A 25,082-nucleotide genomic window follows, 5' to 3' on the forward strand; every position below is an offset into this window, starting at 1 on the left:
TATAAAAGGATCCCTCTCATGTGTCGCAGTCATTTTGTTGCAGCAGGGTTTGATTTTTCAGGCTGGTTGTTTTCTAAATCATCTGGTATGTCTGATGATATGTGATGATATTTGATTATAAAATAACAAGCTCACTGGAAGTTTTGGATTCATCAAAAATAACTGCACTGAAACTCTTGGCACAATTGGCAAGTGACCACTGCCTCTACCTTTAAAAAAAGAAAAGAAAGGAAATAGGAATTATTGTTTTGTTATGTTATGTACATGTGTCTCCTTTGACATTTAATTTCACTCTGCTCCACATAAGCTTCTGCAGTGTAGCTGTTTTTAATGATGCAATATCAAGTTACATTTAATATTAAATGAAAAAGCCCCTAGCCCCAAGCATGCAGTCTTTGATTAGAAAAGCAATGACAGTCAGTGCGACAGTGTGTGGAGTGGGGATCTACATTACAATCAATAGGAATAACTTGGCATTTTGTATTTATAGGGAGGGAAGGGGACATATAAACCTACTAATAATTCCAGCCATGTATTTAGGACCCTTTGCTAAAAATAAAAGCGGACTAGAGGCGATTGAGCTTCCTCTCATCTCTAAATGTGTCTAAGCAACAGACTTTAGTGACCTACTTCTATCAGCCTATGGTAATACAGTAGTAGTAATAATAGTAACATTTTTCCAGTCAGCAGCCATTGCTCCCCTGATTAATATGACGGATGAGGATAAATAAAACAAAAATAAACGCATGCACAAAATAATAAAGTCACACCCACCCACCTAAACACTGCCAGCTCCTAAAACACAGGTTCCACTACTTGCAATTGGCCTCGCACTGAATATAGATCAGGTGCGCCCCATCATTCGCTGCTCTTCGGAGGGAGGAGGAGTTTTACTGCAGGTCACACCCCCTCCGCTGTAAGCACTTGGTCCTCAGAGGAGAAAAAAAAAACTAAGGAGCGCTCAGCTCGTCCGTCAGCTCACACTGGTAGAGAAATATGTTCCCGACAAGAGCGGCTCCTGCGCTTCAACACTTGAGACAGCAGTTTCACCGCGACTAATTTACACCGAAATCACAGAGCGCCGCTGAGCCAGTCTTTGCTGCTCCTTGTTCAACTGTTTTCCTCTCAGCTTTTTTTATTATCTCTCTATCTATCTCTTTTCTTTCTCTCTTCTTTCTGTGTTTTTTTTTTGCGCTGGATCTTTCGTGCCAGAAAATGTGCGTGGAGAGCGATGGATGCGAGATTGAAGGCTGCAGCAGTTCGGATGAGGTGCGCACGCTGTCGGGCAGCATGAGTCCGGTCGGACTGAAATCCAACCCGGATCTCCACCCGTGCAAACCCGGGCAGAAATTCCGAGCCGCGCTGCTCAGATGCCGCTCACCGGCTGCTGCCGCCGGTATCCTCAGTTTTGGAAACGTCCTGAATTACATGGATAGATACACTGTAGCCGGTAAGACAAGTCATTTCTCTCCTTCTTTCTTTCTTTCTTTCTGAGATAATATCTCCTGAATGTGTTTTATTTCATAAATCCGAGCAGCTTTCTTTATTTGCTGGAGTGATTTTTACTGTAGATGCACTAATTGCTGCTTGGAGCGGCTCACCTCAGCTGAAGGCGGGCGGAACAATGGACTTGCCCATGAAGGCGCAGTGGACAATCTGCTAAACCACAAGGCTGTTAGATGTGTGTGTGGGGTATTTTTTTCTTTACACGGTTGTAGACTGTGTGTGTGTGTGCTGTAATTCAATCAAACAGATAGACTATCACTACACGCAATGCTGGACATGAATGGTTTTTACGCGTGGCCGGTGTGATTGCTGATTGATCAGTTAAAGGACGATCAACTGTCCATCAGTCACCCTTCACGACTGCATGCATGCTCTTACACTGTGCATGTGTGTATGTGACAGTGTGTGTGTCTGTGTGTGTTACATGTGAGCTAATCAGTCCCACCAGTTTCAGCTATAGTACTGCAGAGAGAGAGAGAGAGAGGGAGATAGAGGGAGCGTATCACTGTGAGGGATCACTCATTAGATCCTCGCTGTTTCTGGGAGCGACTGAGTCCAACCTCCACTCGGCTGTGAGATGCTGGGATGAGGGCATGTGCTGTTCATCCTCCTCACTGTAGCTGCCTGAGAACCAGAAAATGATTTTATTTCTTCTAGTAAAAACTGAATACAGTGGGCAGGTGTGGTGTTGGTGTGTAAAAAAGAATTTGTATATGGATCTGACACGTTATAGCATATGATTGTGGCTGATATGAATAAGTATAGATGTTAAAGATAAAGTGAAATTGAAACATGATTATTAAGATGAATTGTTAGTAGAATAGTGTTTGGTGTTAGTTTTACCACATGTTCCTGTGTGGGTATCAAGAGGGTAGAAATTTGATTTAATTTCAACTCTGATTATTATGGTGAAGGAGAAAAGAAATCTTCTTAATGTACTGTGTATAAAATGGCATGAAAAGATTGATCAGATTGCTGGACCATGTAGCCATTTTATCCTTATCTTACTTTCACCAGTAGTTGGTATCTGTGGATCGTGGGCTCATCATTGGAGATTGGTCTGCGGCACTGAATGGGTTAAAGATATTGCTGCAGCATGGAGAATGCAGGGAAGTGTGTTCATGCCAAGAGGCTCCTCTGTACAAAGACATGCTTTCCTGCTTAAAGTGTAAGTTTCTATTGATACACTCAATGACTTATAGGGTACTTCCATGATAAAATCACACAATAGAAGTCTACTTGAAAATCTTTGTCGCCCATTATTATAATTATTAGACAGTAATATTTCTAAAAGTGATTTATCAGTCAAAAAAAAGAAAAAAGAGGGGTTTAATTTGCCTCTGTGGCCTCTGGCAGAAAGGAGTGGCCAATACAAACAGAAAAAATGTGTAGAGTGAAGTAGCCACATGCCTGTGGCTCATCGTCCTGAAGGGTTCAGGTCCAGTCCGTCAACTTATAAGGAGTCAATGCCCCACAGGAAGGAAACTGGTGAACAATCATTACAGTTTCCATCTCAGCTTTGGCCACTCAACATATAAGCCACACCAAGAATGTGTTGATGTACAGTACAGTGGTGGCAACTGGCATATCTAATCTCAGCATCATCAAGCACCACTCAGTCACAGCAGATAAAAGCCACATCCTCATCCTCAATCATGGCTGAGTCAGTCAGTCTCCCTCTAAACTAAAGCAGCGATTTGTAACTCCTGTCTGCGTAGCCTACACCTCCTCACGCTTTGATCAGAGGAAACCCCTCATTAAGGGGGCTTGGAGAGAAAAAAAAAAACTCTATTCTCTCCACTGTCCTCTCCATGATGATCCAGCCTCTGTACTAATCTGCCCCGGCTCTTTACAATATAGCAAGCAAGGGGAGAAAATCCTCGTCTGCAAAGCTGTTAACTTTGCTGGACGTTTGTTGTGCGCCCGCTGTGCTGTGACAGGAGGAGAAAGTGGAAAGAGGGAGATGGGGAGGGGGGGAAAAAGTGCAGGGGTTGGGGTTGGGGCAGGAGGAGGAGGAGGAGGAGGAGGAGGAGGAGGGGGCGTTTGTTGGTGCAGCAGCCCCGGCTAAAACCCTCGTGGGGAGAGACTATAGCTGCATGCGCTCAGTGCATGTGGTGCAGAGGTGGGGGTGGATGAAGAGGTGTGGGGGGGGGGGGGCTTCTCTCCCTCTCCCTCCCCATTCTTTCTTGCCACCTGAACGCTACTGGACTCTCTTGCATTATGCATGGGGCAGCATGTGCGTGATACGCTCACGCAGAATGGGGGAACGGGGCGTCCATGCGCATCCAACAAAACTAATACATACAGTAGCTATACGAGCTGATCTGCCGTTCTCCCTCCTGCCTCCATCTCCTCCTATCTCTCTCTCTTTAAGCCTTTCTCCTCTCCTCTCCTCTTTCTCTCTCTCTCTCCTGCTGTGTGAGCTACATTGCAGCAGTAATTAGGTGGAAGCAGCAGCAGCATCTGTGTTGGTACTGTAGCACAGTAGTGGTGTGTGTATTCTGCTCCAGAGATGTATTCATTGTTGTATTAGTGTAAAAACACGACATGTGGCTTCAACGTTGGTGTTTCCTTTGCAATTTATGAGCTGTTTAGTATAGGGGTGGGAAGCTTTTACTATCTCACGATTAGATTTGATTCGATTCTGACTTTTGTGGCTACAATTGGATTCAAAATCGATTTTCGATTCAAAACGATTTGATTCATATTTGATATCTGCTTCAGTCTATCGGTGTGCAAAGGATCCTCATGATCTACTCCAGTCTGCTTTGCAAGACAGAATGACTAAAGTGTCTTTTTCACATTTATTGAGTTTTAAACATTTATCCATGCTTAGATGGAATTGTTGAAACTGTTGCATAAAAGCAATATCACATATTGCTTAAGTAACACAATTAAAAGTGCCTCTTTATTTAAAGGAATAGTGCAGTTAAACATGCTGCCTTTTAAATTCTAAGGAAATGGAGGCTGACAACCAGTAGATTTGTTTCATTTTTTAATTTTTTAAAATCGATTTTGGGACATTTTATATCGATTCTGAATCATATAAAATGAGAATTGCGATTCTTATGTGAATCGATTGTTTGGCACACCCCTACTGATTAGATTAGGTTTTACCTGGAATTAAAGATCAGTTTCTCTACTTTTCATTCCCTCTTTTTTTGCTCCTATCCACGCGGCTTCTTGCTTCTCATTCAAACCCTCTCCAGTATAGCACGTACCCAAACTCATAGATCTTACTGTCAATTAAACGAGAGTGAGCCCACGCCCACCCACACACATTAGAATAGACACTACCCCACCATTTCAAGAGGGGCTGAATGAGAGAGGGGCGTTGTGAGGGGAGGGGAGGGGCAGAGGGGCTGCTGCAGTGGCGGTCGGTCAGTCAGTCAGTCAGTCAGTCAGAGAGGGAAGTGGACACAGAATGCATGCAGGCGTCTCTGAGCCTGAGCGATGCTGTTGCCCCCACCTCCCCTCCAACGTCAAAAGGTCTTTGTACCCATCGGCCATTACTGTAGTGTGTGCCGATCACTAAAGCATTGTCACAGGGACAGAGGGTGACCATTCCTGACACCGAGGCTATTCTGCTCCACTACAATGATGGGAAAATTGCACCCAGCAACGCAAAAGAAAGACTTGGATCTTTCTGTTAATCCCTCATGGCAGAGGTGAAGCCACACACACACAAACAGCACATACAAACTTGCACTTTATGGTTTTTAAAAGTCGACTTGTCCAAGATGATGGTATTAGAAGAGCCACAAAAGAAGAGAGATCACAATGTCTCCTTTTATGGGGAGGTTGTTTTGTTTAGGGTTTGATTGATTTAGTGCCAATATGTTTTATACAAGTCTTAATCCCACTGCTTTGTGAGGAGCCGAGGCTTCAAAACAAAATCATTATGTGAGATTGAAGCCGCTGTGTAGTTAGTTAGTTAGTATGGTATTGTAGTTAGAATGGCTCCATACCAGGCACTAACAAATAAACTCAACAGTGAAACAGTGAACCAACCAACCAAATGTAATGACACTTTAAACACAGAGTTGCTCTTCCGTCCGGGAATGAAACCTACTGTGATGTAATCAAGTTAAAACGTGAACTTTTTAACTTTTCCATCCCCCTTACTGTAATCTCCTCTTTCCACTCCTTTTAAAAATGCATTTTCAATATCTGTTTCACTGATGTCATGTGGTGGTGTGTTGTGTGTTCGGCTCAGGATCATCAAAGGGTTACAGGGGGTTCAGGTTCAAATTTCAGCAGTTTCCATATTTCTTGTGTTGTGGAATTGGCGGGGACGGGCTTTTTTTCATCAGACACACTTACTGTATATGAGCCAAATCCTATAGTGTGAACAGGCAGAGAAAAGACCGCTACGATTAAGTTTCATTGGTGCTGAGGAGAAGGAGGGTGTGAATAGCAGCATTCAGCAGCGAACTGGACTTGAAGCTCAGCTGTTCAGGCACTGATGTAGAGCATTGCTGAGTCCTGCAGAAGAGGAGAGTGTGCTTCTTTTTTGACTGTTTCGGATTCACACAAAGACATTGAAGGATTTGTCTTTTACTGCTCATTGCATTTCAGTGTAGCAGCATGCAGGGAAATGAGATGAAGATCCAACCATACAAGATTGGAGTGCAGGACGGTGCAGCAGCTGGATGAGTTACGATGCCCTGTCTGGGTGACTTGTGTCTGGCCTTTCTGAGGCAGCCGTTTCACCCACAGCCACTTATATTCCATTTGCTTTTCAGAGTGCATATAAGAGCTCTGAGATTTAGAGGGACCGCTGCATTTAATTTAATTTGAGGTGCGGCTTTTGAAACCTTAAATCCCGGTGTTGGTGCCTCAGAAGTCCCACAGCAGACAGACAGTCCAAGCTCCTCGACAGCTTATCATATAGTAGGGGGATTAAGTGTTTTTTTTTGCAGAGAATATGAGGATATGTGAGGCAGACACTCAGCACTTAAAGTTATTTGCTTCGTAAGTAAATAAACCCTGATCTGCGTTAGCTCCAGCCACCCCCACCCCCTCCCCCCCCCCACTGTGTGTGTGCACCCAAAGTCACCTCCACCAGCCAGCAGAGGCACAGGTTGCGGGGTGCCGACTGCATGCAGCCTAATCTGTTCTGAGCAGAAGTGCCGGGGAGCTGCAGATTAAAGCTTCTTCAAGATGAGTTGTCTCAGTCAAGCTGTCATTCCAGGAATACCCCCCCCCCCCCCAAAATAATAGAGTGTGAGACCCTTGCATGTGAACTTTTGGCATCTTCCTTATAGACACAGATGACTGTGCCGTAATAATCCTCTTAAGACAAGCTCTTTGTTACCCAGTCATAAAGATGTAGCGATCCATCCAGTCCGACGGGCTATGCAGATTAATTCTCGTTAGCTTTGTCCAGTTCCATTGTGGCCGCTCTTTATCACTGTCCACATAGACCTGAGGCATTCCTCCGTGTTAGTGTTTCCCCTTAAAAGCGGCCACAGGGTAAATCCTTCACTCATTTTTCTGTCCCCTACCCGTTTTCCCAGAAATGTGACATCTGACGGAGCTGTTTCTGGGTCGGAGGAATGTGCACTACTATACTTTCAGTTCCACAGAGAAGTGAAGACCGCGTAGTAGGGGATGCTGCTGCTGCTGCTGCAGGGGAGATCAAGAAATAAATCACAATTGCGAAAGTGGATAAGGGAATCACCGAGTGACCATTTAAGTGTACAGTGTCTCTAGTCTGTATGTTGCTGCTGTGTGGCCTAACATGAGGAATATGTCAGGGTTTGACACACAGGAAGTGTCTTCTCACGGCTAAAGTGTAGGAAAGGTTGTGTGGGCCGTTGCTCGAGTCGCTTTGGGGTTTAGCTGTTGGTTGCCTCACCCTTCCTTGTTTTATAGCGTTCACATTAAAGGTCCCTGAACAACAGCAGAGGCATTAAAACGATGGAGAGGCCTCTAGTAATTTACTTTATAGGGTTGCTGCCTCTTTCTTCCCCGTGCTTTTTCCATCTGATGTCGAGCTGTTTTGAATTAGACAAATTGTTCTGTACAATAAGAATCGCGGCTCTTTGAAAGACAGAATCGTCACCGCAGCATGTTTTCCTTTTCTTTTCTTCTTTCTTTCTTTTTTTTTACTACAATTCAGCATTTCACAAAAAAACACGCTTGATAGCAAAATATAATATTGACCCTATTCACCAGATGTTAATGTGAAGCCAGGCTTTTACAATTACACATATCCGTCCGAATGGACTTTTCCAGACAGGTTTCCCACAGATATCCCACTAATCTTTCTGTGTCTATATCCTAGCGTGCCATTCCTGCTGCTGTGAGAAAACAGTCTGTGTGTTCTTTAGGCTCTGATTTAGCCGACGTCTGTAATAGTAACCGATGGAATTAGACGGAGCTCCTTCCTCTGCCAGTTCAGACCCTTTCATGTGGCTACTCCAGATTTTTACCACGGAGTAGACACACTTCCCTCTCAGCAGCTTTCACCCTGTGACCCACCAGCTATGAACACACTCAGTACGTTTACATGACGCTGGAAAAAGCCGAATTATTGCCTTAATCCGACTATAACTGGACAACTGAGTGCATGTAAACGCGTTAGTCCGACTAATATCGGAGTTCTCCAAGACCCAGATAATGCGATTGGAATTCGACTTTCTCCGGCATGTATACGCTTTAATCAGAGTTTAACTAGACAACACGTGCGCATGCTGCACTATGACCACGAGGGATAGCATGCACACCTTATCTGCACAATAAATGGTAAATGGTCTTGTATTTATATAGCGCTTTACTATACCTGAACGATACCCAAAGCGCTTTACAGTACATCACATTCACCCATTCACACACACATTCACACACTGCACAATAAGTAATGCACACATTACGTATGAGATGAACAAAGCCGTACGATTAACCATCTCGCTGTTGTTCGAAAATGCCGGAAAAGAAGCCGTATTAACCCGCTGAAACGACGCATATCGCCACCTGGTGTCGAGGAGTAAGACACGTTCCCGACAGTTATTCGATTTTCTCATTTGCATGTAAACTGGGACAAGGACAGAAGTCCGATTAGAAGCCAAAATCGAATTTGGAGCATAGCTCGATTAAGCTGTGCATGTAAATGTATACTGACTGTTTCATGGCTCTGCTGTTGGTCACTTTTTAGGTTGACTCTTTGACTCCCACCCTCCCTCCCTCCCTCCCTCCCACACACACAGCTGTTATTCTGGCATCAGCCCAACAACCTTGCATCCTATATCACTCATCGCAGCTATGAAGCCATTACATGTGTTGCATTCTGGAGGAGATATTTTTACTCTTGTCTACTGTATATAGACCAGTGGTTTTCAAACAGTGAGTGGGAGGGGCAGAGGAGCAGGAGCAGGGAGAGATGTCAGGCAAAGACACAGAGTGTGTGTGAGGTGAAAGGGACAGGTACATCCCGCCGTTCTAAAAAACACTGAGGAGTTAGTTATTTAGCTTGGCCCGTGGATTTGGCCCCGCTCTGCAGCACAGTCAGCAGTTTAAGCTGCAGCCGCTCATGCAGGCACCTGAGGTACTTTAAAAAGTCCAATAGCTGTGATCAGTGTTGCTCTGTGGGTCATAACTCACATCTACACACACAGAATATTCATGATATGGCTATTTTTAGATTCAGCATGTTTTATGCTTTGTCACATGCACATGAATATGAATGAATAAACATCTATGAATCTTCTTTAAAAATGTTATTGGTGCAAATTTGCCAAAATGCAAACAGAGATGTGGTGATGTAACCCACAGCTAAGTCTCTGACTCCTAAGGCAACAGTGTGGCTCCTGTTTACAAAATGCACATGTCTACTGCCTGGGTTTTAAAAAGATCAGGCTTTTCAATGCACTGTGCCTTTTTTTTTATCATTCACATTTCTGATTTGTTCTTATCTTTTAGCTTCCAGCAGCTTGATAGGTCACAACCAGTAAAAGACAAACAGTGGTTGCAAAAGGTGCCCGTTGATCTTTGAGTGGTAGACTGATAATCACTGGCCTCCCCTTTGTCATCAGAGGAGTGTCTATGGACATAAGGATGTGACAGTGGTGTTAACAGTTTGCTTTGGGATTGCAGCCCCCGAGATAAACACAGTATCTGTAACGCATGGGGGCTAGCTAGCTCTCTCCCAATCTCTTTCCACCCGGTTCTAAATCAAAAATTATGCCACTCCCTTCCTGTCTCATTATCTGAGAAGATTGGAGTGTTTACCTGAAGAAAGAGCTCAAATTTATCTGTTGAGGCAGTCGACAAGATTGCAGGAAGGAAGGAGGAGAGATAAAGATGTGTTGAGCGCTTTGCAGCGTTTGACACTGTCAAATAACAGCTCATCCCTGCTTGAAAAATATGTGATAGGAAAAAATTCCCTCCCCAACTCCCTGAATTCTTCTCACAACAAATTTTGACAAGAAAAATGTTGGAGCAGCTGAGTTGCCGAAATAAAAGAAATAAAAAAAGGTGAATGTCTAACTCTGACAAAACAATATGAGACGTTTTCAGAGTAAACAATCAAAAACACGTAGAGCTTTTTTAAAGTCAGACGCCTGACCTTTTCACTGAGACTGCTGCACTGTAAATTTCCCCGTCCTCCAGTACCCCCAAACACACAGTGACATTCACATTCATTTCAACACACACACACACACACACACACACACAGAGAACACAAAGCAATACAAACAAGTCAAATTTCTGTGTTGTGAAGGTCAAATCCAAACACTCCCCTGAGTCCCGATGCTTTGGCAGAGATCACTGACACGCGATGAAGAAATGGAAATGGAGGAAAATGCAATCTATTTTGTATCCTTGTGAAACACACACACACACACACACACACACACACACAGACACAGACTCTGAATATTGATCAACACAACAGCAGCTTGGAATTTGTTACAAGTGATGAAACCATAATGTCCGGACGGAGAGACGTGCTGCTGAAATTGGATTTTTCTCTGACACATTAACAAGTTTTTCTTGAGAGGATTGGAATCTAATATTGACCTGTTCACAGCAACAACAACAAAAAAAGTTACACCCAGTGGTTGTGAAAGCAGACCTGGCTGCAGTAATATTAGCTCTCAGTCCCTGGAAGCTCCCACAGCTGCTAAAATAATATTTAGAGTGCTTATTTACAGCAACCCTATATTTGAAAAGCCTTCCTTTTTTGAGGGAAATGTAATCTTCCCCCCTTCATTTACATCTGATAGAGTAAATAGCGGAGGCAGGCAGCGGAGGGATTATGTAATCTTTTATATCCACCAATCCGGACCATGCAGGGTACGGTCCTGTGTGTGTGTGTTTGTGTGTGTTTGCTCAGATTTTTTTGATTTCATTTGTGGATATCTGTCATTTTGTCAGAGCCAGATGAGATTGCAGCTGGATTTTCATTACTGTGTTTGGTGTATGCATTACTGTGTTTGTGAGAAGAGCCGGGGGTTGAATGAGGGCACTGATCTCAGTCAAAGAGTTGGACGTTTCTGTTACACACACACACACACACACACATGCTAACACACAGACAGACACACACACACACACACACTGGCAACCTGTGTGTGCTTTTCTGTGGTAAAAGGTTCACACTTAGGGTTGAATTCCCATAAGAGTGTGCCATTAGTTTTGTCTTTCCAAGACGTCAGTGCCGTCGCAGTGTCAGTATGTATACACACATACGTTATGTGCACATGCAGCTATTAAACTTAAAGGACAATTCCGGCCAAATTCAACTTGGGGCTTGTATTTTCCTAACATTTTAGGTCTAAAAGAAGGAATCTGAATTTTCAGTTTAATTGCTCCTGTTTTGTGGTAGTTGTGTCTGTCCCCGCATCGCCACGGCAGCGATAAATGGGAGTGGATTGAAGTTCCGCTGCTTAGGCTGTTTACATCCCTCAAAGCCGCAATTTTTTTCCACAGACAGCGTCAGATGGCTACTCAAACATGCACCGAGAAGTTTATTTACGTCAAGCAAGCCGACATGTTTGTAAAACTAGATCTAATTCAAAGTCTTCGCGGAGTGTCGCGCGAGACCCAAATTGACGCGCTCGGTGTGTTCACGTGCAGTCGGAAGCTCCCGTTTGTGTCATAAACACAGGAATATCAACTCTTGACTTGCTTCAAGTAAAAACAACTTCTCGGCGCATGTTTGAGTAGCCACCTGCAGCTTTGAGGGATGTAAACATGCGTGGACAGACACAACTACCGCAAAACAGGAGCAATTAAACTGAAAATCTTCAGATTCCTTCTTTCAGACCTAAAATGTTAGGAAAATACAGCCCTAAATTGAACTTGCAGGGAATTGTTGGGCCACAAAATCTAGCAACATCAGATTATCTTTCCCAATCAGTCCAGCCTCATTGGGATTCTGGAAAGTTTTTCACTGCACAGCTTGATCAACAGGCAAGTAGACTTTTTTTTTTTTTTTCTTGTTCCTGCACCGTGGGAAAATTTGCTTATGCTAATGACAGGTGCAGTTTAGGTATTTGTTGTATAGTGTGGAGCTGTTGGGTGGATTATCACAGCATTCTTCTGATTCCTCAGCACCATAATGTTCACTGGTCCATGTTTAAATGTAGGACTCTGCAGGCAGCCTGTCACCGCACCACTTCAAAAAAGATGACATTTTGATCTCATGTATTTATAACACTGACCATGTAGCATTATACAATTTGGCTAAACTGAACGTGGTAGTTGTGGCATAAAATGCTATGGTAGTTTTCCTCGGTGATGTTTTGGGACGAGGCTGCAGCGGTATACTGCAGTGGATGTTAGTATCACGGGCAAGCAGGCAGCACAACAAAGAAAAAAGGCTTGTGTTGTGTATATTTCTTAGTATAGTTCAATGACCGGCTGATAAGTGTGGAGGCCCCTGAGGATGTGCACTGTGCTGCAGGTATGTGGGCTGTTCTTTAATGAAACATGCCTGGTATGTAGAGGAAGCTATAGAGGAATCAAGAAGACGCCTCCGTGTGTTTTCGTATGCCAACAAAAACTCAAAGCGCTCACCTCACAGACACACCTCATGATGGAGAAATCTGACTCTTATTGCAACCTGTCATTTAGTTTTATCACTGATCGACCGCAGTTATAATGACAGGAAGTGATCATGTACAACAATAGGAGGAGGCTGAGATGGAGGGATATAGGTCAAGTGCTTTTCATATGCCATGTGAAACCAATTGACATTATTACTTTTATCTGTGACTGCTCCATGACCTTTGTTTGCTATTGCAACTATGACGACGAATCCCCCTATATTCAAAGTAGTGGCCATTCCCTAAACAATTACCAAGGAGTCTCCATAAGCTTAAACACATTTTCATTATTGCAACGAAAGTCTGGCAACTTTCGGTAACTGGAGAACTGAAATGTTTTAATAAAACTGCAGTCACACAGTTTTAATCAAGTAAAAAAGTTCCCTTTGAGATCAACAATGGATTCAAACGACACCTGAGGTTATTCTTTGTAAGTTTGTGCAAAAAGACAAAATTTGGGTTTCATAGAGTGTTTGATGAAACAGCAGAGGAAGTAATGAGATGCATATCTAATTCATGAGACATTGAAAGATGAACCTCAGCCTCAGCCTTAAACTGTATCCACATAACCGGGATGAAATTGGGTTGTAAATCAGCGGCTTTCCACCTTAAAGTTAGACACAGCATGGAGTGGCTGCTTTAATACAACATGGAAACGTGTGCACATCAGCTGAGGAGAGGTCAACTTGACAGTATTTCAATAAAAACATTTTATATGTCAGATTGGCTGCAGGTCTGATAAGAATTAAAGAGGAAGACAGAAGATTTAAAAAAAAAAAAAACTTGTTAAAAATGTATAAGCCTACGTTTTTATAGGCACCAGGCAATCATTATAGATTTGAGGTAGATCTTGGGTTGTCGGCAGTGAAGTAGAAAGTTACAGATACATCCTATCAGAGCATTCAAACAGAGCATTTGAAAGATTGCTTTTTGTTTTGCTCTTGTTTTATATTGACTAACTTATAAGAAAAAAAGAAAATGCTGGATCAATGTAAACCAACTTCTACCTAAATTATGTATTCCTAAAACATCTTCACAACCTAATTTGTGCATTTATGAACCCAAAAGTGCCACAGATATTCGACAAATGGGACCAGCTGGACCCCATGCAGCTGAATCCATCAGTTAGTGGAGCCTTTAACTACGATTATGCAGATAAAATACCGTAGTTGTTTGTTGTTAAATTGAGCTGAAAATAAAAATCTTCTGTTTGCCATGGCTTGGGGTCTCTTCCCACTCTGTATGCAGAAAAGCACTGAGGTGTAGACAGTGAGTCTGACGGCCTCTGGACGTCTTATCGTTATGCATCACCGGTCACACTGAAGCTGAAGTCAGATGGAGTAGATGAGTCAGGTGTCAGGCAGAGACCACAGAGATGTAGCCTACATGTTACTTTTTTATATATCAAATATTTGAGAACTCTCTTCTTTTCAGAAATTAAAAAGGCCTTATCTAAATGTGTGTCATTAAGTGAACTCATCTGACTGTACGTACAGTTAATGATAATTATAAAGCAAGATGTGTAGCTAATAGATTCCTCTCATCCTCATAAAACCACAGAGAGACCAGGGGGTGGGAGTGAGGGAGGAGAAATGAAATCTCATTAAAAAACACTACATAATGACTTTAATCCTCCACACTGTTATGTAAAAATCACCGGGATTACTGTATTAGTTGTTTGCGTATGCACGCAGATAATCACACATATTCCTGCACGAACATCCACACACACACACACACACACACACACACACACACACACACACACACGTAATGTAGGTGAACTCCTCTGCCCCTCCATTGACGTAATCCACCACATTTTTATGAAGGAGCACAGCATTGTGGGTAATAAGTGGGGTGTTTATGCTGCCTGTGTATTTTTAGAGTAAAGGTGATGAAATTTCGCAGACACCGATGTCCTGAATTTGAACCGTGGTGCTAATTAGCAAATATTAGCATGCTACTAGATGGTTAAGCATTCATTTTGAGCATGCTGATATTAACATTTAGCTGAAAGCGCTGTTGTAGAGTGTCTGTTAGACTGCTGGTGTTTGACCCTCTGGTTAATATGCCAACTGTCTTAAAACATGGCAGCTCATTATTTTTGCTCTTAATTGCTGCTTTCAAGTAGATTCTTCAGGATGTGTCACTGCCTATTGTATAAAAGGCATTATATCATTCTGGGCAGTCCTTTTATATGGTCTGAGGCTGTTTTCTGTGATTATGTTTAAACGGTACGAGAGTCATCCAAACTGAATGTAACCCTCGGGGCATTTCTTTTTTTTGCGGTTTTCGCAGAAAGGGGACAATGTCTGTATTACTCCTCTCATATACTCTGTGGCCAACTCTCTCTCCAAGCCTCTGATTTTCTCTGGTTAACGTGGATCCTTTTCAAAATTCCACATAAAATAGCGCTTCTCCCCCTCCAGGTCCTCGTGTCAAGGTTGAGTTCAACCGCCGGCGTTCGGTATTCCTAAGAGACGCCGGTGTGTGTGAGCGAGAAGAACCCTTGCCAGTAAAACAGTCTCATCTCATCTCAAATACCTTTGCCTCGCCTCACTGCATCTCTCTTTCCAATACATCTAATGCATTATCTCATACGAACAAGTGGGCTACCACCGGGATGTATTATTAATGAGCTATAGGTTCAGTCTGCTCCCTGGATGCTTCACTATGCATCCTCTCCTCTGCCATCAAATATTTAGCACATGCTGGCTGGGACTAATGCACCACAGCCCCTTCAGCTGAATTTAAGCTTTTGATTAGTGAAAGAAAATTAAGTGCGGGGAAAAAAAAAAAAAACTTTTAATCAAAGTGGTAACGCTGGCAAACCTACTGGCTTTTTCATTTGATTCATCCCCAGTCACATATTTAGAAGATTAGAGTGAAAGAGTGTCTCAAATGTCAAAGTGGTTGTTTTGCTGTTCGTCTTTACTCACTGACTGCAGCTCTGATTTGAATGAACTCATCTTGGTTTACTGTCGGGCTGCATCGGTGGCAGCTACGGTATAGCATCATCAAAAATAAACCGAAAATGAGAATTGCGTACATTTTTTGTGACTTTTTGTTGCAGTCTACTTTTTATAGCTCAGAGAAAACCCCATTTTTAATGGCTCACTTTCACGATCAGTTTTTATCTGATGGAAAGCCCGTTAATATTGCATTAACACACCAAAGTCAGCTAAATAAATAAAAAAAAACAGAACTGAAACTACTCGCAGTTACACTTTTAGTTTCAACACACATTTTTGGACTTGAGTTGCATAGTGACAGAAACAAAAACATTGAACTCTTATCAGTTCAAGTGATAAGAACTCTAATCATAAACATACTACTACTAATATCACTATGAGCAAATGTTTTGTTGATATATCATTGAATTAACTATTATATATTTATATTTATATCTTCTTTTTTTTTTTGCTATTGCACTTTGAATCATCACAACCCAGGTTACGGTAGCACAGCAATGCTTTGTTTTTTGCTTTACCAGAATTATTTATAGCTCACCCTTTTCCAAAAAGGCTCTGAAGAAATCTGACAATAAATGAGCAAAAAACAAAAAGTTATATCAGTGTAACATGCTTAACATGGTACTCTTGACCTAATGTGCTTTAGTGTAGGTGTAAGTTTCCTTTCCTCTTTGTCGGTGGTGGTGACCTTAGCTGGGTGTCACTGTACCCTGCTGAGTTTTCATGCAAACAAGTCTCTCGTAAATACATTGGCTATCTGCAAATCTGATTTGTTTACGATCATATCTGCTAATCATCTCCAGCTTCCAACTGTGTATCAGTAGGGTACGAACCAACAGCAGGATGTCAATGTGCCGGCATGCATGTGCAGTATGTCCTCATGCACATGTCTGATACAAACAAAACAGGCTAAAAACCGACAAAGTGCTCGACAGACTCCGCTCTCAGATGGAGAAGGTTTTTTTCCTCCACACAGAAGCCTCAGTCGAATCGTACTTGTGTGTTTCTCACACTGTACAGTTCAAGTGGTTTTGGGTGAGGTTGTGTGACTTTGACTGCTACCCATAAAGAAGCAGGCGTTGAACTTTCTAGCACAGTCGCACTCCTCACCTCTTGCTGAGTTTATTGGGGGAATCCACCTCTTGTAGAGTAGAGAGGAGAGGGCTCTTCTGCAGCCCTCCCTCCCTCCCCTCCTCTCCCCTCCCCGTGCAGCCAGCTTCTCTCTTTTCTGCGCTGTTTCCCAGACATCTGCAGCACGTTTCCTTTCTGTGTGGCAGGGAAAGGAAGTGGAATGGAAAAAGCTCTCCCCCGCCCACTGCGGCCACATTGCAAGGGAGGAGAGCAGTCGGTCAGGAGCCCGCCGGCCACAGTCGGGCATATTTGTGGTCACCTTTTCTCCTCGCTGCAGTCTGAGCCGCTCTGCAGCCCATAGCCTGCTGTTGCTCTCTCTCCATGCAATGTCTCTCTCTTCTACTGTTTATAACACTCAAATCCAGAAATTGGCTATAAGAGAAACCAGAACAGATACACTTTCTCCTCTTGTCTTCTTCCTTTCCCAAACTATTTATACTGATTGGGGTGACATGAGAAGGAATCACCCCCTTTTTGCAGGAACTGAGTGGAAGGATCTGGCCACATCAGCAGAGCGGCTCACCGCGGCCTGCCACACTCTGGCCAGAATGAATGACTTCCATCCATTGGCTCCCTCTCACTCTGACACACACACACAGTGAAACCAGGGGAAAGGGGAACACACACACACACACACACACACACATATATATCCTATATATATAAACAATGGAAACATATGCTTTACAAATTCAATCCAGCCCTGCCGTGACCCAACGTAGCCAGCCACCACCTATTTCTCTTCTTTGCTCCCTATGACTCCTCTGTCTCTCTCACAAACATCCAATCACTGTTCTGTTGGACTTCGTCTTCTATTCTCTCCTTCTCCCTCTTAGCCTAGTTTCTCGGAGCAGAAATAGAACCAGAGGAGCCGGAGATCCGCGAGTGTCGGTTGGGGATTTGATATGAAATCTGTCCTCCTCTGCCAAATCTGCATGGTGGAGCTCCGTCATGTGTGTGTGTGTTTCTGTCTGTGTGTGTGGTGGTCCCGGAGGAGCAATGCCAGCAGCTTGCGTCACTGCATGAAAAGCTGGACTTGCAAAAACATCACACACTATCATGTTGTTTAGGACTTAACACTCACACCTCATCTAGAGGAGCTGAAGCAAAGAACATATGATGTCATTTTTTTAGTTATAATTATCATGTAGGCTATTGTTTTGTTTTTTTTACATAGAGGGGTTCACATCCCAGTTCACCATGTGCTTTTCCACCATTAAACATCCGAGTCTACTGGTGGAAAACAGCAAAGGCTGAAAGAAACTACTATTCATATTGGAGAATAATCATTCACCATTCATTCATCGCTCTAAATGTAGCATTTGTGGTTTGTTAACGTTCACCGAATTGACTCATTTCTTCTCAAGCTATGGTGAAAAAAGTCATAAAGGCGGACTTTATGAGAGGGTGGAATAAGTGTCACCTCCACACCGGCCCCCGACTCTGTGTCAGCTCTGTGTTTTGACTGCAGTAGAGCAACAACAGCAGCAGCCACATACGTAGGCTACCATAGCACGTACAGTCCAGAAACACAATAAATTCTTGAAAAGGGGGTCTGGACTGAGCTGCTACACGTCACAAAACAACTACTAAAAGGGCGGCGGCTCTGCGTTCAAAGTCAGAATATGAGATGAATGACATTAAGAAACTCTGGATTGATTGATAGAATCATTTCCTGGAGGTTAATCATAATGTTTTTGTTGTGTTTTCGTAAGCAAAGGGAGTGTACGGGGAGGGAGCGGCCCACAAGGAAGCTGTCAGTGTACATTTCTGTGTGAGTGCTGTTGCTGTTAACCTGAAATGAAACATTGAAGTACCTGCTGGTGGTGGTGGTGGTGGTGGTTTTTGTTGTTGTGTGCAGTCAGGAAGATCCACATTCCTGCGATGCTTCTCACCTGGCATCATGCACAGATACACTCAGACCCCTGGGAAGACCTGAGAAACTCGTTAACGTTGTGCGATTAAATGGATCTGCAGAGAGAGTTATATACTGTATATGTGGTAGAGTGGCAGTGGTGGTGGTGACCTATAAGATGTATGTAAAATACCACCCGGCCTTTTCACTGTTGCCATGGTGTCACGCGAGGTATTTCTGGCATTGTGTAATCATCACCTGTGTGTGTGTGTGTATTTATGGATCCTGTTGAAGCCGAAACTCTGGATCCATCAGCAGCAGTCGACGCGCTTTGGAAAAGAGGCGGTTTGGTTTTGGAGAGTTGGAAAGCTCAGTTCCTTTGTGGTCTCTTGACCTTTATCCCTTTTGAGTGCCCGTACAGAATTATTGCCATGGCAACTAAAGTGGGCACTGCCAGCTTGGGTGGTGGGGGGTCTGGGTGATTCTTCGTCGTCAGATACATCACCGAATCTCGATATATTTAAGGCTTGGTATCTGCATTCCTCTTCCCTAGAAGTTCCAAAAACATTAATCTCGGTTTGGCAAAGAAATGAATGAATAAAAAAAGAAAAGAAAAGAAAGATAGAGCAGAAAGCCCGAGGCAGGTGTGAAGGAGAGAAATCAAAAGGATGGAGGTTGATTTTCAGAGATGATACTGTAGCTGTGATACACTGCTACTACACAAACACTGAGCTGCTGGTTGCCTGTAATCCCTCACAGATTAGCACAGCTCATTATACAGTACCACTCATTACTACTGTATAGCCCTTATTTCTTACAGTATCTTCTTCTGTATTGTAATTTTATTGTGAATCTGCTGCTAATATTCAGTTTTCTCTTTATGCAGTGCTATTTATGCAGATAACAATGCCATGTAGGCAGCGCTTGCATGGCATTGTTATCCGTTTTCTTATTTCTTATCTTTTACTGATATAAATGCTGCCCTCTTATATTTATGCAGGTTGTTATCTGTTTTCTTATTGTTGTAACTGCTGCTAATACTATGTTTTTTCATATACTTATGCAGGTAGCTTCCTATTATTATCCTTGTATGTCTGTCTGTCTTTAAATGTGAGGACTACGGATGGAAATAAGCTTTGAGCTAAATCCGGCACATTTACATGACGTGATGTATTGTGCACGTCACAATGTGCACTATCCTCGTCAAATAAACAATAAAATTAATAAAATTAATTGCACTTGAATCTCTACAATAAACACTGCTGCTTTGATCTGAGCTCCACCACTTATTTAAATGGATATACACATTTACCAGTAGCTGCTGTAGTGTGTAATGTATATTGTTATTATAATATTAACCTCTTATAAAACAGTATTATGATGATAGATGATATGATCTTGTTGAGTGCAGCTCTACACAGCTCACACCTCTTTTTTCCCCTGATCTTACAGTAGCCTAAATAAAATTTCCCCCTTCTCCATCTCCACCGTTATTAATCGTCTCCTAATTGTGTGGTAAGTGTAGACGGGTGTGGCTCAGACAAATGCAGACTCTGTCCAGGAGGGACGCTCCACCATCTGGCATAGGAATCCCCCTCCCAGCAGGCTCTATGTGTCTGAGCGTGTGTGTGTGTGTGTGGCGGTGTGTGTGTGTGTGTGTGTGTGTGTGTGTGTGTGGTGGTGTGTGTGTGTGTGTGTGCGCACACGTCTTTAGGGCCAATTAGAGTACATCTGCAGTTGTGCAGTTCAGTGTTAAACAGTGTCATTGGCGTCTGACAGCCCGGCTGACTGAAGGGCGGGGTGGTGCTGGTGGTGCTGGTTGTTGGGTGTGTGGAAGACAACCTGATGTCAATGTGACTCCTAAATGTCTCAGCTCCCTCTGGACAAAGAATTAAAGGACGCATACGTATAATGTCAGATTCTGTTTTCATGATTCATCCCAGCCTGTGCAGGACAATGACTGAGTCTCACCTGCACAGAAACACCAGCTGTGTTGAGAGACTTCCTGCTTAATCATCCTCTGTTTCCTCTGACCACGTACTGGAACTGCTAACAAGACATTCAGGTCTACTGTACCAATAAAACCAGAGCTAATGTAGGCAGCAGATCAAAGTGTGACAACTCAGATTATTGTCGTTAACGTTGTCAAACATAAGCCAAGTCATTATGAAAGTGATAAGAGTCGAGAGAAGACTATATAGCGGCCAGAACAAGGATGCTGCCTGTAGTGTAAGAATGAGAGCAGGTGGTTTGACTCAGATGACAAGAATCTGACCTCTGCCTCTCCTCCCTGTCACACAACCTGAACTCGCCTTTGAAGCACGCAGCAGCGGCTCTCTGTTGACAAATAGACAAGCGTTGCCACGGCCAAGAATGGGCAGAATCAGCAACTTCTATTAAGTTGAAGTGGCTGTGTTATTTCCCTGCGTGGCTGTGATCTTCCTCCTCATCACCCTCCCGAGATGACAAGAAGAGCATTATGCATGAGTTATCTCTGCGAGTTACAGAGGTGCACTAGTCTGGAGGTCAGGCTGTGCATGGTTATACTGGTGTGCAGGGCTCAGAGGAGAGAGAGAGAGAGAAGGGCCAGACAGATCAGAGGCAGCCAGCTTTTTAAAATGTTAGTCATGCTGCTGTTCCATTTTCATGAGCTATGTTGCAATTCCCAAGGACCAGCCTGCCTGTTTCAGAGAGTCAGACAGCGCCGAGCTCATCACGTTGCATCTAGACGGCCTGGATCCCGAGGACCGAAATGCACTATTTTTTTATTTCTTCTGAATCAGAAAATAAGTCTTTGAAATTTTTCTAAGCTGGTGGTCTCAGGAGGAGCAGATTTGATGAGATGTGTTGCTTCTTGTTTACTGCTGCTTTAAACTATATGTAGCCTTAAAGAGGCTTATTTATCACTAAGTCACTCTCTGGTCTTTTTCTTCATCTGATCTTGATCTTCTGATGTTAAAGATGTGTTAAAACGTTTATGAGATGTCTTGATCTTGCTTTACACTCTAGGAACACTGAACACAAGTCCTAATGCTTTGTTGACCACATATTCAGCTGTTCATGTGTGTCCCCTGTCCTGCCTCTGGCCACACACCAGGTGCCATGCACTTCATTAAGGCATTACAGGCATGCACAGCATGTGCATTTCCTCCCAGGGGTACAGTAAGACGGATCAGAGCCCCTGTGGTTTCTTGTTGTATGTCTGTGAGGCTGCTGGGAGCCACTTCACAGGGCCGTTTGCAGTGTCATCTGGTAAAACTAAAAATCAACTCCAGTCGCCGGAGCTGTTTACACGAGCCAGTGGGAGACCAATATTGGAAAATGTGTTTAGCAAAGAGTGTCGTTTACAATAGAAATTGTTCTTATACAGCACAAGACCCTGCAGTGAAATCTTTGCAGCCGTTTACTAAAGTTTAGCGCTGTACGGCGGCCAAGAGAGCACTTATCAGAGCTGTTTTATTGCTCCTCAGGGACGTTAAGTGAATGAGCCCTTGAGCACTGTCTATACATCATATCCAGCCATAATCACAAGCTACAACAGAATACCATATAAAGCCAGAATTAAACAAGCAATAAGTCAAAGACAGCTGACTGTTTCAATACCTGTGATTATAGTGTTTATGACGCATTGAAACCACACTCATGTTTTCCCCTCTCCTCCTTCTTTACAGGTGTCGTGCTCGACATCCAGCGGCACTATAACGTATCAGACAGTAGGATCGGCTTGTTGTCGACAGGTAAGTCCCTTAATCCCATAATGACACAAGAAAAAAATGTTTTCTCAACAGCTAAACACATTCCCGCGTGGTGATGGTAATGATCGTGTTCCACGGAAATGTCGGTGTTGTTAAAAACCCTGACATGTAAACATTTTTTGAGAAATTGATGAACCAGTATATAAATGGAAATGATGCACACATTAGTAATTTAATTTGCATAATTAAGGCACTAATTATTTATTTATACATCTAATATGTGTTGAGGTGCATTAATCATAGGATTTAAATAGAAACCACTTAATGTTTTCTCAGGGGAAAACGCAAAAAAGTCTACAAAAGGAGCCTTTTTGCATGTAAATGTGTGAAGTTTCCTGCAGAGATGTTGCCTCAGTCAGCATCAGTTAGGTCTGAGAAGTACAGTTGTGGTGATCTAAAGACGACAGCTTTCTATTTCTGCTTCCCTTCTTACAACTGTCCATCATGAGTGAGTTTAAAGCTGATTCCACAGTGCTCTGTTGAAACGACAAGACACAGGCACCGCTTCAGTATTTTTTGCAAGAATTTATTTGCAGTTGTGGCCGCTGGTTGGAAAAGAGAGAAAACCGCCAACAAATTTGAGCTCAAATTGTCTACTGTATGTGTGTAAATTACATTTACTTAACATGAAATTATCACAGGACGAAATATGACTAAATGTTAACATTTCCATGTTTGCAAAGAAAAAAGGGAATATCCGCACACTGATTTAAGCTCCCATTTATTGGTTGGCCTACTTGCTTACAATGTTTCGACCGATGTGGTCTTGCAATTATCCTGACTGTCCGGCACCTTGCCTAAAATAGGCATTGGATGTGCACACAACCACCCTGCTTTTTCCAACATTTCTTTGTTTCCCACATTCTGTGTCATAAACTATAAACTGTTTTCTTGTCTGTAACAACATCTATTGCACGTCTGCCCGTCCTGGGTGAGGGATCCCTCCTCTGTTGCTCACCCTGAGGTTTCTCCAATTTTTCCCTGTTAAAAGGGTTTTCCATGGAGTTTTTCCTCAGTGGATGTGAGAGTCTAAGGGCAGAGGATGTTGCTATGATGCCATGTAAAGCCCTTTGAGACAAACTGTTTGTAAAAACGGGCTATACAAATAAAATTGCCTTGCCTAAATGAGGATGTTTTGGGAGCAGCATATTCAAACAGCCAGTAGCAGCAGCAGCGGTGGCAGCGGTGGTGGTGGTGGCAGGTCAGGTCAATTGAAAGCAAAACAAAGTCAGGAGCCGGGCGGTGCTGCTGGTGCCGAGAGCCTGGATGTGTGTTTCACCCGGAGCGTCTGGGCGGGGTTTCCTGCTTTTACTCTGGACCCCAAATGAATTCACCTTTTAAGGAGATAGATACCATGCAAAGCCCCCTCTCACTGGAAGACAGGACCCAGTCTTGTCTCCGTGTGCCCTCAAAACTCATTCAAACACCTACAGTACAAACGTGCACTGCACACACAAAGTGCCATTGAGGGGCCAGGCAGGCAGGGTTGAGTTTGAGGGTGAAAGAATACAGCCCAGTGTTTCCTCCATCACTTGATGTTCTCAGAGTCTGACTCTGAGTTGAGAGCTGAATGGCGCGTTGACGACAAAAATATCTACCAGGAAAAAAGACATCAGTGTTGTAATTTCTGTTGGCTTTCCAGTGAATGAGCTATTTCATCGCTTCCAAATCTCATTTCCACCCAGTTTCGCTGGTATGAAGAATCTATGTTTTACATCAGCAACTCCTTTGTCTTTACATATTTTTCTTTTTTTTGGTTGTTGGTTTAGTGCTACCTTTTTGAATTCACATTGACCCTCTTCATGTGCTGCTTTTACAAACTGGTAATGTTTTGCTAAAGTGAGTGAGGTGGAATAAAGTGCATTATGAGCACAGCGTCTCATGTGTTTGTTTTAAACACCAACACTTCCAGTTGATGTCTGGTTAGGATGAAATCTAAATAAGAAACAGGAAGCTGTGTGAAGGGTGTTTGACTTTTAATTCTGTTTGTTCTGGATCATTATTTAGGTTATGCACACAGCCGCTCTGGCACACACAACACACACAACACACTGTGTGTTATTGGAGTTGCTTGTGTAGCTGATTTGCCCTCTGCACCGTCCCCAGCAGAGACCGGGGCTAAAAGCAGCGAGGGTCTCTTTGTGTTTGGCTTGGTCTGTCTGGTCTGTCTGGCCTGTCTCGGCTTGTCGTGGTTCAGACTCCGCTCGGCCCCTGATCCCCAGGTGACCTCTTCCCTCCTCGCACCGGCCTGAGGAATGCTGGGGAATGCTGCGCGTCCCGGCCCCGAGGTGTGAGAGCGGGTGGGCGCAGACGGGGAGCCGAGATGTGAAGAGGAGGTTAGGAGGTTGATGATGTAATCAGGGTGGTTAGCAGTGGTGGACAGGACAGTAATGGAGTAAATTTACTTGAGTATTAGATTTTTTTGGTATTTATTACTCTTACTTGAATACATTTCCAAGACAAATATTTTTAATTTTCAATTTCTAGGAAGGCTGAAAAGTACTTGTTACTTTCAGGTCTGCCCTTTTTTTTTCTTTTTTTTTCTAAAATACTATTGGACACAAGCTGTGTTTGTCAAAGAAGGAAACCCCAACCCCTAAAAGCAAGCACATCATCAGTGAGTTAATTCTCAGAAACAAGAGTTAAAAGGTCCTTAAATTCATTTAGAAAAAAATATAGTAATTCATGATGTGAAAAATAAGAAATTTACTCTTACTCTTACTTTTACTTAAATTAAATTTTAAAGGCATGTACTTTTGGATACTTAAGTACCTTTAAAAACAAGTACTTTTTTACTCTTACTCGAGTA

At 43.1% G+C, this 25,082-nt stretch overlaps 1 protein-coding gene across 2 annotated transcripts in view; it reads left to right on the forward strand.

Moving 5' to 3' along the window:
* The first annotated feature begins 979 nt into the window (after nt 1-979).
* spns2 (SPNS lysolipid transporter 2, sphingosine-1-phosphate) overlaps nt 980-25,082 on the forward strand; it is a 72,973-nt gene continuing 48,870 nt past the window's right edge. For both annotated transcript variants that reach the window (XM_085797288.1, XM_085797287.1), the window contains exons 1-2: nt 980-1,450; nt 22,190-22,255. In XM_085797288.1, coding sequence (XP_085653414.1) covers nt 1,216-1,450; nt 22,190-22,255 — 301 coding nt within the window. In that variant the 5' untranslated portion in view covers nt 980-1,215. The remainder of the gene's footprint in view (nt 1,451-22,189; nt 22,256-25,082) is intronic.

This window comes from Trachurus japonicus, chromosome 14 (assembly GCF_045865225.1).
Source record: "Trachurus japonicus isolate A0001 chromosome 14, Traja_1.0".
Lineage (NCBI taxonomy): Eukaryota > Metazoa > Chordata > Actinopteri > Carangiformes > Carangidae > Trachurus > Trachurus japonicus.